This window comes from Larimichthys crocea, chromosome IV (assembly GCF_000972845.2).
Source record: "Larimichthys crocea isolate SSNF chromosome IV, L_crocea_2.0, whole genome shotgun sequence".
Lineage (NCBI taxonomy): Eukaryota > Metazoa > Chordata > Actinopteri > Sciaenidae > Larimichthys > Larimichthys crocea.
In genome coordinates, this window is record NC_040014.1 from 5427456 (window position 1) to 5441804 (window position 14349).

Below are 14349 nucleotides of genomic sequence, written 5' to 3' on the forward strand. Positions count from 1 at the left end.
ATACTACTGAGGTGATTTATGGACTTTCCTGATGAGGTACTTTCCTCTAAGTAGCAAACCGGTTACTGTTTTTAACACAGCCAGGCATGTAGCTAACCGAACCGACTCGACAAACCCCGGCAAGAAAACCACCTCAGTAGTCTACTGTATTCCCTGCCAGCCTGGCCACCGCTGGATTCAGAGGTTGTGTTTGGTGCTGGTGCGTGTCCACTGGAAGGTAGATGCTAACACTATATCATAGCGCTACCTGCAATGTAAGCTCTGGGTCTGTAATGCACACTGCCTCCCCATCTTCCTATTTTTGCAGGAAACACGTAGAAATGAGGAATCAAACCGTCCCAAACAGAAAACAGCTAGCACCACCACAGCATAACACAGCACATCGTGATTCAGTTTTTGATTATCTGTCTATGCAACAAATACATGACAAAATACATGATTTGATGTAAACTGTTGGAAAAGAGTCACAGGGGCCGTTCCTCTTGAAACACAATGAAAATAAAGTTCTTCACTTAAGAGCAGGCTGTAGTGAAATTAGATTTCTCCTTTTATCCACAGACACCAGGCAGGAGCTGTTTGCTTCATGGCCTCCTGCAGAGAAAAAAGCTTTCTTTCAAACTGTTGAATCATACCCACTGCTGTGCTGTAAACAGCATGAAAAAGGCCACCTTGGGATTTAAGCTGAGAACAATGAAGAACAAACTGGTTCAATTACTTTCATTATAGCAATTCTTCCCATCTAGAGATACAGTCTTTATCATTACATTTACATAGACATAATCATAAACTGTATGAGCACATGTATGTAATATAGAGCATTTTATATGAATATATAATGGTGTATATATAATGTGATTTCTTCTGGTGATCCCCCAAAAGGAATGTTTAGTTGAGCACTGAACATGGACAAACCTTGTCAACTCTTGTTTCTATGAAAATCAACATTCAGAAAAGTGAAACTTAAATTAAAGCAACATAAAATCAGAGATTTGAAATCACTGACTGATTTTGGTGAAACTGGATCATATTTTCTGGAGAAAATGTTTTCTGGTTTGAACTCTGATGCTCGACCTCAACTCTCTGATTTACAGTTTCCTGATGCACAGTGAAGTAAATTGCTGCCAACTGTAGCTGCTGTTAGCTGCTAATGTTAACTAACGGTGGTTTTACATCATTCTTATCTGTTTGGTCCACTTTAAAAGGACCAGAGTTTGTTTCCTCAGACAGTCCAGTTCATTTCGGCAGGTGTGAAAGCTTATCCGAACTCTGGTCTGCCTGAAAACATGGGTCTCGGTCCGCAAAGCAGCCAATCGATGAGCCAGGTTTTCTTTCTCTTCTTCTTTTTTTCTTCCTAGTCAGTGCTTGTTTTGGGCAATACTGCCCCCAAACAAGCAGCTGTTGGAACTGCATGACGTTGTCCAGGCGGTTTGGTGAAAGTGAACCAAATCAAATGAAGGTGTGAAATTTTTTGGCATTCCCTGCCCAATCAAACAGAGTCCCCCAGACTATCCTGGTGTGAAAGCAACACAAGTTTGTTTGTTGGTGTTTTGGACCACCTGGAACACAAGGTTTTCAGGCCCAAGGTGGGGTAGAATGCTGATGGCGAGCAGAGTCAGTGTTGTGCCAGAAACAGAGCTGGGCATGTGGGCAAAGTAACTGGGCTCCGCAGCAGTCTCGACTCTTTGATCTAGTTTCCTGATGAACAGAAAGCTTCACTTGTTGCTAAAATAACCAGCTGCGCTGGCAGAAGAGTTTGTTTGTTTGTGTTTACACCATGTCTATAGGATCTTTAGATCCCTGTAAGGATGGATGATGACAGGCAGTGGAGCCAGTGTCATGCAAGAACTGGAGCCAGGCAAGTGGGCAACGTAGATGTACTGTACTCAGCAGAGGTGGAGAAACCTAAGAATACACTGATGGAGAAAGCTAAGCAGAGAAAAAGAGTGAGAAAGCGACAAGCTACCAGACAAGAGTAAATTGGGGACTGACCTCCAGTTGTTGGTGAGAGCTTGGTGAAATAAAAGGCTGAAAGACAGACGCCTATAAGTAAAATGAGCTGTCACACTTGTTTCTGAGTTTTTCATCTATTCAAACTTTTGTGTGGAGTATCATGACCTTACTCGGGTGGCTGAAGACACAGCGACTGTTTATCTTTCAGTCCCAGTTCTTTATTTTCACAATAATATTGACCTTGTGTGACTCTGAATGTCTGTATGTCTGCAAATGTGGTGTAGAAATCCCCGCCAGCTTCATTTCAAAATAAGGCAGAGCCAAATGTGTTTGTATGACTTCTCGGCACGCTGCTGTCAGACCAAATCCAAACTGAGCTGAGCTCCAGAAAAAAAAAAAAAAAAACATTTTGTGGAAAAACACAATGAGCTGCAGCAGTAGAGAGCCGAAGCAAAGGTTACACATCCACAGTAGAGAAGCCATAAAAGACAGTTTCACGGTGCCTGGCTCACCCTCAGGGGGTTTGTCAGAGAGGGGTGGATGTGAGAGCAGGGGAGAGGAGGCTCGTCTGCTCAGAAAGGTGGATATATTTACCAGACAAGCTGGAGTGGAGGTGTGAAATGCCCGCCGGGGGTCACATCAGCGGTGCCTGTCTCTGATTTGGGGTCGAAGGCAAAGATGCAGAAGGATAGGAGGTGAGGATGGAGGGGGCGGGGTTATTGATCCTGAGGACGGTTTGAAGTAAATACAGTTAAAGATGAAAAGTGTCTTTGAGGAAACATCGAGTGTCTGGAGGGGGAGAGCCAGCATCTCCTCCTCTTCACACAGGGGTTTAGGGTTTCTTTGTCTGCCTGTTTTATCTTCTTATTTTCTGTCTGCCTGTCTTCCTGTTTGATGTCTACCTGTCTGTGCACCTGTCTGTCTCACCAATGCCTCAATGAGGAGCTTCCTCATTGGTCAGGAAGACAGGTGCACAGACAGGTTGCGTGGTCTACTTTTGAAATGTGTATCCTTATCTGCTTATTTGTACAAAAAGTGTGAGAAGTTTCCTTCCCATCGCTGTAACATGGACTCAGTGCTTCAGTAATTTCACTCCTTTTGTCCAACCTTTGACTTGTCATATCAAATATTTGTAACTCATATCTTAGGATTTGGACTTCCTGTCAGAAGTGAGCCTCCATAGAAATAGTACAAAAACTACATTGAACTGTGTGGTTTGAATTGTGTACCACTGTCTGTGTCTTCTGGTTTTTAGATCACATTCTGACGACTTCATCATCTTTTTAACATTTTAACATTCTGTCTGATCAAACTGCAGACGTCCTCAACAGCTCCATCACGCCTGAAGGTTCAAAATGTTTTTCAAAATATAGTTTTTTTAATCCTTGATCTCCTGTCTCACCTTCTTGACATTAGATGGTTGTTAATGTGTCATATGATTTTCAGATCAGAGCTCTCACTTGGATTCACTTGCAGCTCTGCTCAACATCTTCAGCACGGTGATTAGAAATTTAGTGGCATAGGTCAGGCTGCTGACTGTAACCCTCTCTGTCCCAGGGTGAAACAGAAACTACAGATGTAGCAACTTAAAAGTTCCCGTGTTTCCGTGACGGAACCGTGACGGGACCGTGGCTGGTCCGTCACAGGTCCTGTCAAGGTCCTTGGCTGGTGCGTGACCGAAATGTAATCCCCCGCGATGACGTAGTCAGTGAGGCCCCGACTGGAAACGCCCCTAAGCAGTCTGTTTGAAAACCAGCTGCAATGCCTCATTTGTCCACGGGGAGGAGCAGTGATGTTCCGCTCTCACCGTCGACTGTCTAAAGACACATCTGAACAGATACGCCGGGGTGAGCTGATCAGCTGATCAGCGGATCAGTTGATGGAAAAAAAAAAAGTTGTGATAAGATAACACTGAGGCAGCAACAAGAACATGCCAACATAAACGCGTTATTAAAGAAAACTCCGCTCGTAACGTCCGTAACATAGCCTAGATGTTGTTGATTTAAACAGTGACCATAGGCTAAATGGCGTAAAGCGCAAATCGAAAGAATTACGGGTGAATCAAGTATGAAATAAGTCAAGTATTTTTGGTTTTAATAAAGTTTGCAGTATAAGCTTACGAAACCATCAAACATATATTTAGGCATTCCATGAAAGACTTTATTCGCAAGGAGGCTAAGCCAGGCACAAAACAGGAGCTCGTCGAGGACATACAGACGTTTTGGCAAAGGAGAGTCACCGTGGACTTTTGCAACAGACTTCTCTCTGGACTTTAAAAAGCTGTGCCGTGTATTATTATAATGGAGGGAGGCATAGTGGAAAATAAACAGTGGTGTCCATGTAGAATAAAAACATAACATATATACTGCAAACTTTATTAAGACCAAACATACTTCACTTATTTCATACATATTGTAACGGGCTGTGTATACACTGTGGCTGTTGAGTTGTGTTCAGTAAGTTAGGCTGCAGTGTATGGGGTGACGCCTGGGGGGGTGGCGTTGTTAGAGGCTGTGAAGCCTGTCAGTCATGGCAGTTGCCATGGCGATGAGGGGCACGAAGTAGCTAATGTGTTAATGTTATATGCTGCTGTGCTTGCCTGGTTTTATTGTTTTTTTGCCGTTGGCTACGGCCACAGGAGCCTGTGTTCCAGATTAGGAATAAAGTCCAGCAAAACCAGTTGCTTCGTAGTTTCATTGTTCCGGGTCACTACAATATTCTTTCCATTTACGCCATTTAGCCTATGGAATGGACGAAAATGAAAAGGAGTCATTCATGTTCATGAACACACTCAAATCACAAGGCTACTGTATAGTATGCAGTACTCAAACCAGCTGCATTCTCCGCTCTGTGATCTGTGACACTGGGAGACCAAAAAGCCCATCAAGTGCAAACAATGAGATGCTAATGAGGTTTGTATGGTTTACCTGGCCTAAAGCGTGCACTACAGTAAATACCTGCATAACAAAGGGCTTCCAAAACGCTCGTCTCTGCAGCTCTATGTCGCACAACAACAACGAGCCCTCCCCTCCAAATAAACTGTTAATTAAAAATAAACCATCGCTTGTATCTGCAGGTCTGACACACAGGCCTGGCAGCCCTGAGACGTCCGAACCGTTTTTTGTAACTTTTTTAAGGGTTAGTTTGTTGTTTACATGCAGATAAACGAGAGAGAGGCGCGAACACAAGAGAAGAGACGCTCCTGTAATTATGCAAAGACTAGTGGTGGCCATAGATTAGTCGCGCCAATCAAACAGCTGATTGCGCCAATGCCGGCCGGCATTAGCGCGATCAGCTGTTTCTCTGAGTAAACAAAGGCAGCTGTCCAGGTGGAAGCGGCATTTAAAAAACATCACCAAGAAAAACCACGAGAAAAACATGACAAAAGCACAAAACTCTCTAAACTGCTATAGAGATCAGGACTCCACGGAGTTACAGTGAAGAAAACAAAAACGAACAAAAGAGAAAAAAGTAAAAAAGTAAAAAAGCGACCTGAGAGGCTGGAACAGCTTTGCAAATAGATTAATGGTGATATTTTTTTATCGCCCGATAAGAGTCTCACGTTAACGCAGCACGTTAACGCCGATAACGGCCCACCGCTAGTAAAGACAGAACAGCCTAGATGTTGTTGATTTGGTGAATGCTGACATGTTAGATATAAACACCTTAAATTTAATTTCAATTCATGAACACGCTCAAATCATACGGCTACTGTACAGTATGCAGTAGTCAAACCAGCTGCATTTTCCGCTCTGTGATCTGTGACACTGAGAGACCAAAAAGCCCATTACTGTAAGCGCAAACAAAAGGTTGAGCAACGAGAATGCTAACGAGGTGTGTAAGCTACGTCATCTCCAGGTAGAACAACTGTAAAAAAGTTCTGTGAGAGAAGCGCCATCTCCTGGTCATACCCTGTAATTACACGAATGGGTGGAGTTACAGTAAAAAATAGACACGCCCGGGAGAAGGAGGGGGGTCTCTCCTTTCCCGGGACTTTGCAGGGAACCGGCTGGAACTCAGCTGGAAGACGGCTGCCATTCAGCTGGCGTTCAGCTTGAACGGGAACTTTTAAGTTGCTACTACTGTATGGTGGCCCCGGAATGTGTAAAACATGAAAGGTTCTATCTAGAGCCAATGTCTAGTTTGTCCTTTCTGGGTTACCGTAGGAACATGGCGGGTAAAAACTCTGTGGAAGATGAGTCTGTAGATAGTTCCAGAAGAAGTCTCATTCAAACATAACAATTCTTATTTTCAGTTGATTAAACACTAATGAAAACAGTTTCATTTCTGACATATTGTGTAGACACTGGACCTTTAATAATACAAACTATATGACAGTGTTATTCTAAATTTTTCAGGCTGTGTTTGTCTTCATGTTTTTTCAGTCTGAAGATAAATCTTAATGATTTTGTCAACCTGATGATCTCTGCTGTAGTGCCACCCTCAGGCCAAACTCGTAAGGATTTTCTATAGTGTGGTGTAATGAACATTACAGCATGTAGAAAATAAGAAAAAAGTCAAGTGCACAATAGAACAGCTATAAAGAGCTTCGGCCTCTCTCCTATTTGGTTGTCCAAATGCTACAGATAACCATTTTAAAGTATCTTAAAGCTTTTCATTGGTAATAACGCGTGTCCTACGAGGCGAGATGAAAGCGCACACTTTAAAACATCCATCACGGCTCGCTCCGTGTCTGCCTCCAGCTGTGGCTGAAATGCCTTTTTCTCTGTATCAGACATTGAGTCAGACAATCCCATTACAGCTTCCAGCATTAAAGCACACATTCGGGCCAATTTAGGTGAGTAACTGCCCACCATCATACTTTACTCCACAAATGGGCTTTGGAGGCTCGATTTAAAAGTAGAAGAAGGTCTCAGTTTAAAAACTGATATGAAATAAAGGAGGAGGGGTGGAGGTGTCTGTGGGTTGGTGGAGAAGAAAACAGCTCCTGCTCGAGCTCAGAAACAAAATCTGATCTGATTTATTTCAATTTTAAAATGATCTGCTGTCATATCAGCAAAATGACTGCAAGATGATTTGTTCCACTTCGGAGTTATTCACAGTATTTTAAATGTAACAGGGTTTCTGCCTCATGTTTGGTTTCTGAAAAAATGTCTTAAAATATTCTACTGATTCAGTTTGGAACAAATGTATAAAAGAGCCAGTTAGGATGACTATTCTGACATGACATGGTTAGATATTTTCTATAAAATGCATCACTTTGACAGTGAAGAGAGGTGTTTAGTTCCTTCTTGTTATTATCATTGTATTCATCAAACATCCTAAAATACTGATATAGTTTAAACATAGCTGGATTTTTATGAAACCAATGAACTGCATGTTGGAACTTTATTCAGCCATGGAAGGGTAAATAAAAATGGTCAAAGCAGCAGAGAAAGAGATATATAGACTTACAGATTTAGCCCTAAAACACTGGATCCTACATTTCCCACAATGCAACTCAACACTGTCTTTATTACAACCTCTTCACCTCCTAAATGCTCACATCTTTCAAACCCCAGACCTTCAGTTTGTAATATAGACACCCAGCTGCTTTCACAGGCCTAGTCATACATCTTTTGGCATGTAAACTCAACTTTATGTGTAAAATTGGTGAAACATAAAATATTTTAACATAAAATATACATTTACTATATACTGGTGCTAACTTAAATATTGGGTTCATTCATGCACACATGATGGTTACATCCTCCATGACTGTGAACTGAAGCCAATGCCAAAAAACTGCAGTTCCTGAAACGTCCACTTGAGGCTGGCTCCAGAAGTGAGTCAGTCTCCATAAGTCCCCATGTTCAAATGTCCAACTTCACAGCAGAAATAAACATGTTTACAGCCTGGTACAAAAAACAGTTTTGGTCTCTGTAGCTAATTTCCCCGTTCATGACAGCTGTACTGAGTCTGAACTTATATACAACTCACCTGTTCACATTATATTAACAGATTTAAAGTAAATTATAATTAACAGCAGGGCTGCTTTGATTGACAGATGGGGGCTGTCACGGGTGGCTTATTTGAGCAAGTAGGCTTCCTTCAGCCCACCTCAGCTCCACCTTCTTTGCCCATTTTTAGATTAGCCAGAAGGCGGTGGATGGAGATGGCCAGAGCCACCACCACACTGAGCTTCTAGAAACCTGTGGGTGATGTCACATCTATGTTTCATACAGTCAATGGTTAAATCCTGGAAATGTGGACTGTCTGTTTGTGCACAGTGCAGTACAACACTAGGCTAAAAAAAGACAGCACAGATCTACATGTATAGGCTTCTATTGTGTTCAAATTCATTGTTAAGATGTGAAGGATGCATTGTTGTGTGCACATTTTCCAAAATGAATTCCAGAAACTTCTGGAACAGAACCTGTAAGATCTAGTTTTACATCAGGACCTTTTGAGCACCTGATCCAACATCAAGTATTATTAGTGTCAGACCTCTCTTGCAGCTTTCTATCCATCATCAAACTTGAGTATCAATCCTTTGTTTGTTCAGGGCTCTCGCTCTCTCTCCAACAATCCAATTAAACCATGAAAACATCTCATTCTTTTCACCGAGGGAGTCATTCAGGGACGGATAAACACACAAACAAGACCAACAATGAACATCAAACACAATCGCTCACTGGCCTGTTTTTTTCCCCTCCTTGATATAGAGATGGAGGCTGAGGAGGAGGGGGGGGGGGGGGGGGGGGGGGGGGGGGGGGGGGGGGGGGGGGGGGGGGGGGGGGGGGGGGGGGGGGGGGGGGGGGGGGGGGGTTGATGAAGGCAGCGCTACCCGGCTCCAAGGCTCTCTCTGTGTTTGGGAAAGGGAGGGGCGGGTGGGGGGGGTCACAGGGTGAGTGGGGGGTCTCTGGGAGTTGAGCTGAGCGTCGCCGCAGGCTTGCTATTTCTGAGCGAAAGGTTTCCAGGCACCGAAAATCAATGTTAATCTGAGCCCACCTGGGCGTGTAAACAGAAACATAATGGAACTATATACACCCACGCCACCATACACACACACACACACACACACACAGAGGTGATACACACCTACAGACAACAAAAACACACCTACGCATACACATACTGCCCAGGGATCATATGTACTGTAGGCGAGTGTTTTATTCTGTGTTCATGCTGCTGCAGGCGACCAGAGAGAGAATGACAAGATGAGCCACAGAAGGTAGAGAGATTAAATAGATCTAAAAATAATAATAATAAAACAGATGGTAAGAGAGGGATATAAAGAGAAAATGAAAGAAAGTAAAGAAGACAGCGAGGGAATTATCTTTAAAAAACTGTGTTCATCCCTCCGGGAGAGTTTCTGTCCTGGAGGCTGATGGTGGAACAAGCCTTACTAACACACTTTATTGTTGAGATTTATTGAAGTATATCGATGACAAAAGAACCGAGTGCTTCTCCACTTTGTTTTCTTCAGCTGAGATGGCAATGGAGCACGAATCTTCCATTTTGGAATGACAGGCTTTAATGGGACACGCCCATGTCTTCCCACATTTAAAGGAGCGTGAAAAAAGAAATATGCGTGAAAGCTCGTCAAGTGTGACAAAAACTGTAACTGAATCACCGATCTTTGAAAATCAGGTTAGCAGTCCGGACTACTGAGGATTTAAAGACCTACTGACCCCTCTAATCTGGTGACCAGGCTCTGACCTCTCCACATTGGAACACCAAGCTATGACTTCACTTTGAGCCATCATTTTTCTCTTGCTATTCATGCTGAATGTAACCAAGCAGGAACATCTGCTGCTGGGAAGTGAAGCCAATGTGAAGTACCAAAAACTGCAGTTCTTCAAACGTCCACTTGAGACTGACTCCAGAAGTGAGTCAGTCTCCATAAGTCCCCATGTTCAAATGTCCAACTTCACAGCAGAAATAAACATGTTTACAGCCTGGTACAAAAAACAGTTTTGGTCTCTGTAGCTAATTTCCTCGTTCATGACAACTATACTGAGGGTGAACTTATATACAACTCACCTGTTCAAATGATATTAAGACTTAAAGTTATGCAGAATTAAGAGTGTGGATGCTTTGATTGACAGGTAGATGCCATATAGATGGCTTATTTGAGCAGGTGTCATTCAGCCCACCTTAGGTCTGCTGGTGATCCAGTACGGAGCCAGTACAGCCAATATGGCAGTTGCCAGAGCCACTTATTATAAGCTTCACACTACCTACAGTTGACTCTACACATGTACTGTCACTGAATGTAACTCAGTAGCTAGACATAGACTTGAAAATTCTTGTCACTCTAAATACTGTTTGCAAAGCTCTGATTGATCAGTTGCTTTTATAACTGGCAGAGATGGGCTTGGTGTCTCAGGTTCAAAATCAAACGCTTTTTTGACTTTTTTGATCATGAAGTAAATTGTTAGAACATCTGACATTGTGAACTGATGCGGGGATCAACATTTTTCATCTTCTGTGCACTGTGGATAATTCAGCCCGAAGAGGTGGTGCATGCTAGTTAATAATTTAAAAAAATTAGAGAGGGATGTTTTGTCAGATATTACGGAGAAATAGAGAGGTGAACATATGGAGAGACAGACAGGTAACATAAAGAGAAAACACAGCGAGGTCAGTCCCGATCAGATCGAGCCCTCTGGCTAATGTCAAGACCAGTTACAGTATATCTTTCTACAAACACACACACACACACACACACATGCACACACACACACCGTGTAGCAGCCTGAGGCTAACACATTTAGCTTTCCTGAATAAAATATTAAACAAAGTGCAGACGCTCAGCAGAGAATCCAGCTTAAACACTGGAATCAGATAAAAAAAAAAAAAAAAAAAATCAACAACAAACTGGAGCTTCAGGAACAGACAGAGAGGAACCAGGTGGGGAATTTAAAAAATAAAAATTGTGATAAATCTCGCTTATATTCTTGTTTTCAGTCTCTGCTCTTTGTGTGTGCTGCTGAGGGACTACAGGTGCAAACCAAAGTGCAATCAGACTTCACCTGATTATTACCTACATAACCTATGCTACAACCGAGCTTGAGTTTCTTGTATGTTCGCCTTTCTGTAATCACCCTTTTATTTTATTACTCAGGGTTTTCACCGGACTTACAGGCTGTACTGGGCTGTACCGCTTTTGAAAAAAAAAAAGTCTTGTCTCTGAACTTTGTCCTTAAAGCCGAACCGAAAACAAATGTGACCCCAATTCTTAATGGGTGGGTCACTCCGCCCGTCCACTGATAAAGGGCACAGCTAGGGACGAGAACTAATGTGAATTGCAGGACGCATTGATCATTGACACTTCAATGGCACCTTGTGGGCCCTCTGGTTCTTCCCGGGGCTATGCCTGTCTTTGTTCCTTTTCCATGGCTGGGGCAGTCTTTAGCCCAGTCTAATCACCTGCTTGCATTTTTCCACCATCAGCCCTGCACCTCCACCTCTAAGAACCACCTTTCAATTCATTATAACCACTCATTATAAAAATAAGTGTTAAGAGTTTGCAGGAATACAATACTTGATAACTATAATAACTACTCGCCACTTAATCATCAAACCAAGGTGCACTCGGTGCAACAAATGTATAAGCTAACACATCATACATCATTTCAAAAGAACCAGCGACTCAGTCCTTAATAACAAACTGCCACCAAGGTACACTCTCTTGAGAGATCTGTCATGTCCAATGATCGAACGTGGTGTCACTCATACGTTACATCATGATACATTGATATAACATCAAGCCACAATTTATGCCGTAACATGCCCTTGACACACTGATCTAACCCTGACAGCCTACTAAAGAGGACAGAAGACATCTGAGAGGTTTCACACTGATGTATGTGTTGGCCATTATGCAACAGTGATTTGTAAAACAATCAGCTGTACTCACTGGACTGCGGCATCATGGAGGTGTAAACCTTAGGGTCAATGGTGCCCATGGGTGGCGGCAGCAGTGGGTTGGTGAAGCTTCGCAGTGGGTGGGTGGGTCGCACGCAGGCCGTCGGGATGGTCCGGCCATTCCCAGCCTGGGCCTCCTCGGCGGCTGCAGCTGCGACAACAGTGGCAGGGGCCCCCGGTACCGGGCCAACCCCGGGTACGTGCTCAGTGGGTGGGGCGGAGGAGCCTGGGAGGAGGGGAGTGGCCTGCTGGGGTGGAGGCTGCTGCTGGAGGAGAGGATTCGTAGAGGTATCCGTGGGCATCGCTGAGAAGAACGATGGAAAGAGACGTTCAGGTTTGGTGGGCGGTAGGAAAGAACGGGAATGGAGACAGGGAAAGACAAAATATCCAATTATTCAGAATCACAGTGTCATTTGTAAAAAGTGAATACCAATATGGAGAAAAGACAGAAAAACACTGACTACATGGAAAACAAACAGCAGAACTTCAAAAGTGCGAATGTTCTGCACCAAATGAGCCTTTTCAGAGACAGTTTCTGCTTTGATGTCGGCTGTTTTATGCTGAGAAAATGTGCCACTATTGTGTAAATTACTGTTCCTGCAGGATGACAGCAGGATGGAGAGTCTCTGCCAGGAATGTAAATGTAAATATAGTCTGCATGGACCTTTTTATAGTTGCTGTGTTGTATACTACTATGGTTTGAAATGTATTGAAACCCCACGACAGATAAACAGGCTGCACAGAGAGATGTTTTTTTCTGTTTTTCTAACATGAAAGAAAAAAAAATCATCATATGTTGCCATTACACACTATAAGACTCGAGGATATTTAGAACTTTGTTGTTAAATTACATTTCAGCTTAGTTTGCAATTTTGCTCTTTTCCCTTGTTGAGTGTGAAGTTTGAGTGTTTTCACGCTGAGAGAAATCCCATTTTATCTTGTCAGAGACACATGTGAGAGAAAGAGGAAGGGGAGCTTCCTGCTGAAGAAAAGAAAATCTCTGACTGTGTGCAGAAACATGCCTGTGATGTGACATGAGAGATGAAACTCTTTGTGTAGCTACAACCAGTCTGATCAGAAAGAACATGGGAGAGGGACAACCAGCCAGTAATTACATGTGGAGCCACTGTGTGTTCATTAATCAGCCGAGGCAAGAGGAAGAAAGGAGGAAAGGCTTAGAGAGAGGACGTGAGAGCCACTTGAAGACTGAGGGAACGCAGGAGGGAAGAAGAAGACGGGAGGGGGAAGAAAGAGACAGAGAGGCTGAAGAGGAAGAAGTGAAAGATTTTTGTAATTCTAGAGAGCCCAAAGGGAAGGAAAGAGAAACAATGACCGACAGAGAATGTTTAGCAGCAAAATGCTCTCAAGGAATTTCTCTTTGATTTTTTGCTTTGTTTGCAGACGAATGTTCATTTTCATTATCTGAACTCATGAGCAAAGCGTGAATGAAAAATCATTGGAGACCAAGGAGAGTCACTAATATTTGGCAGCTCAAAGGACTAGCATGCCCTCCAAATTAAACCAGAAAATATGTTTTTGTAACTGCCTTCCAGAAGGACTCATATTACACATAATCTCTTCTATTGTTAGGACATCATCTTTCAGTGCTGGAACATAAAACATTACAAATCACTGTTACAAAAGGAAAAAAAGCCATGTTCTGAACCACATTTGTAGTTAAGGATGGCTTTAATTTCTTTAAATAGATTTCTGCTAATGAACCTGTAGGCGAGGGACCAAGACTTTGGCACCAGTTGATTCTAGTTTCTGTTTGCAGTTTGAGTAGTATTAACCAATCCTGCTTTGCTTTGGTTGCAATAGTCCATGTGGAGAGCAAAAGACTTAGTTACTTTAGATGGGATCACCCTGGCCTCTAGGATGTTATAATGCTAAAGATGCATCATTTTAATTTAATTACTGAAATTAATAATGCAATTGTTTTTTTTTTAAGTTGTTTAGGGCAGTCTGAAATGGACACACATAGAGAAGTGGCACAGAAGGTTTGCAAACTAACTCCTATCTGCCACTATGGCAGTCATGAAGGAGTACTGAAGACCAGGAACATACAAGAAAAAATAGTACTACAGCCATGGCATCTCCTTTAGGTAAAGTGGTCGACTCATGTACCTCCAACCTATTAAAAGACACATGATATTAGCCTGGTCCCAGACAAATCATGAAGCTGTTCACATGATGCAGCAAACAACAAAATGTCCATGAAAGTGTCAACAAAAGAGGAAATTATTGATATCACTCTGTACTCAACACATCCTCATTCCCAACTTCAAACTAGGATGCTGTAGATACCACTCTATGACTTCTAATCTTTTCACAAAGATTAAATGTTGCTCTCAGCAGCCTCAACTGCAGATGAGTCAAATGATAGAGGGATGAAAACATTACTCGCCATCACTCGCTACTGATCAATTTGGACAAAACAAAATACTACCCCTTCCAATAAAAAATCTGATAACATTAACACAATATCAGGGTGAATGGATGAAGTTAAATTTAAATCTCATTATC

General features: G+C 42.7%; 1 protein-coding gene across 1 annotated transcript in view; it reads right to left on the reverse strand.

The window, feature by feature from the left end:
* Window positions 1-14349, reverse strand: part of dcc (DCC netrin 1 receptor) — a 239903-nt gene that overhangs the window by 15309 nt on the left and 210245 nt on the right. The window contains exon 27 of the mRNA XM_019258599.2: window positions 11816-12127. Coding sequence (XP_019114144.2) covers window positions 11816-12127 — 312 coding nt within the window. The remainder of the gene's footprint in view (window positions 1-11815; window positions 12128-14349) is intronic.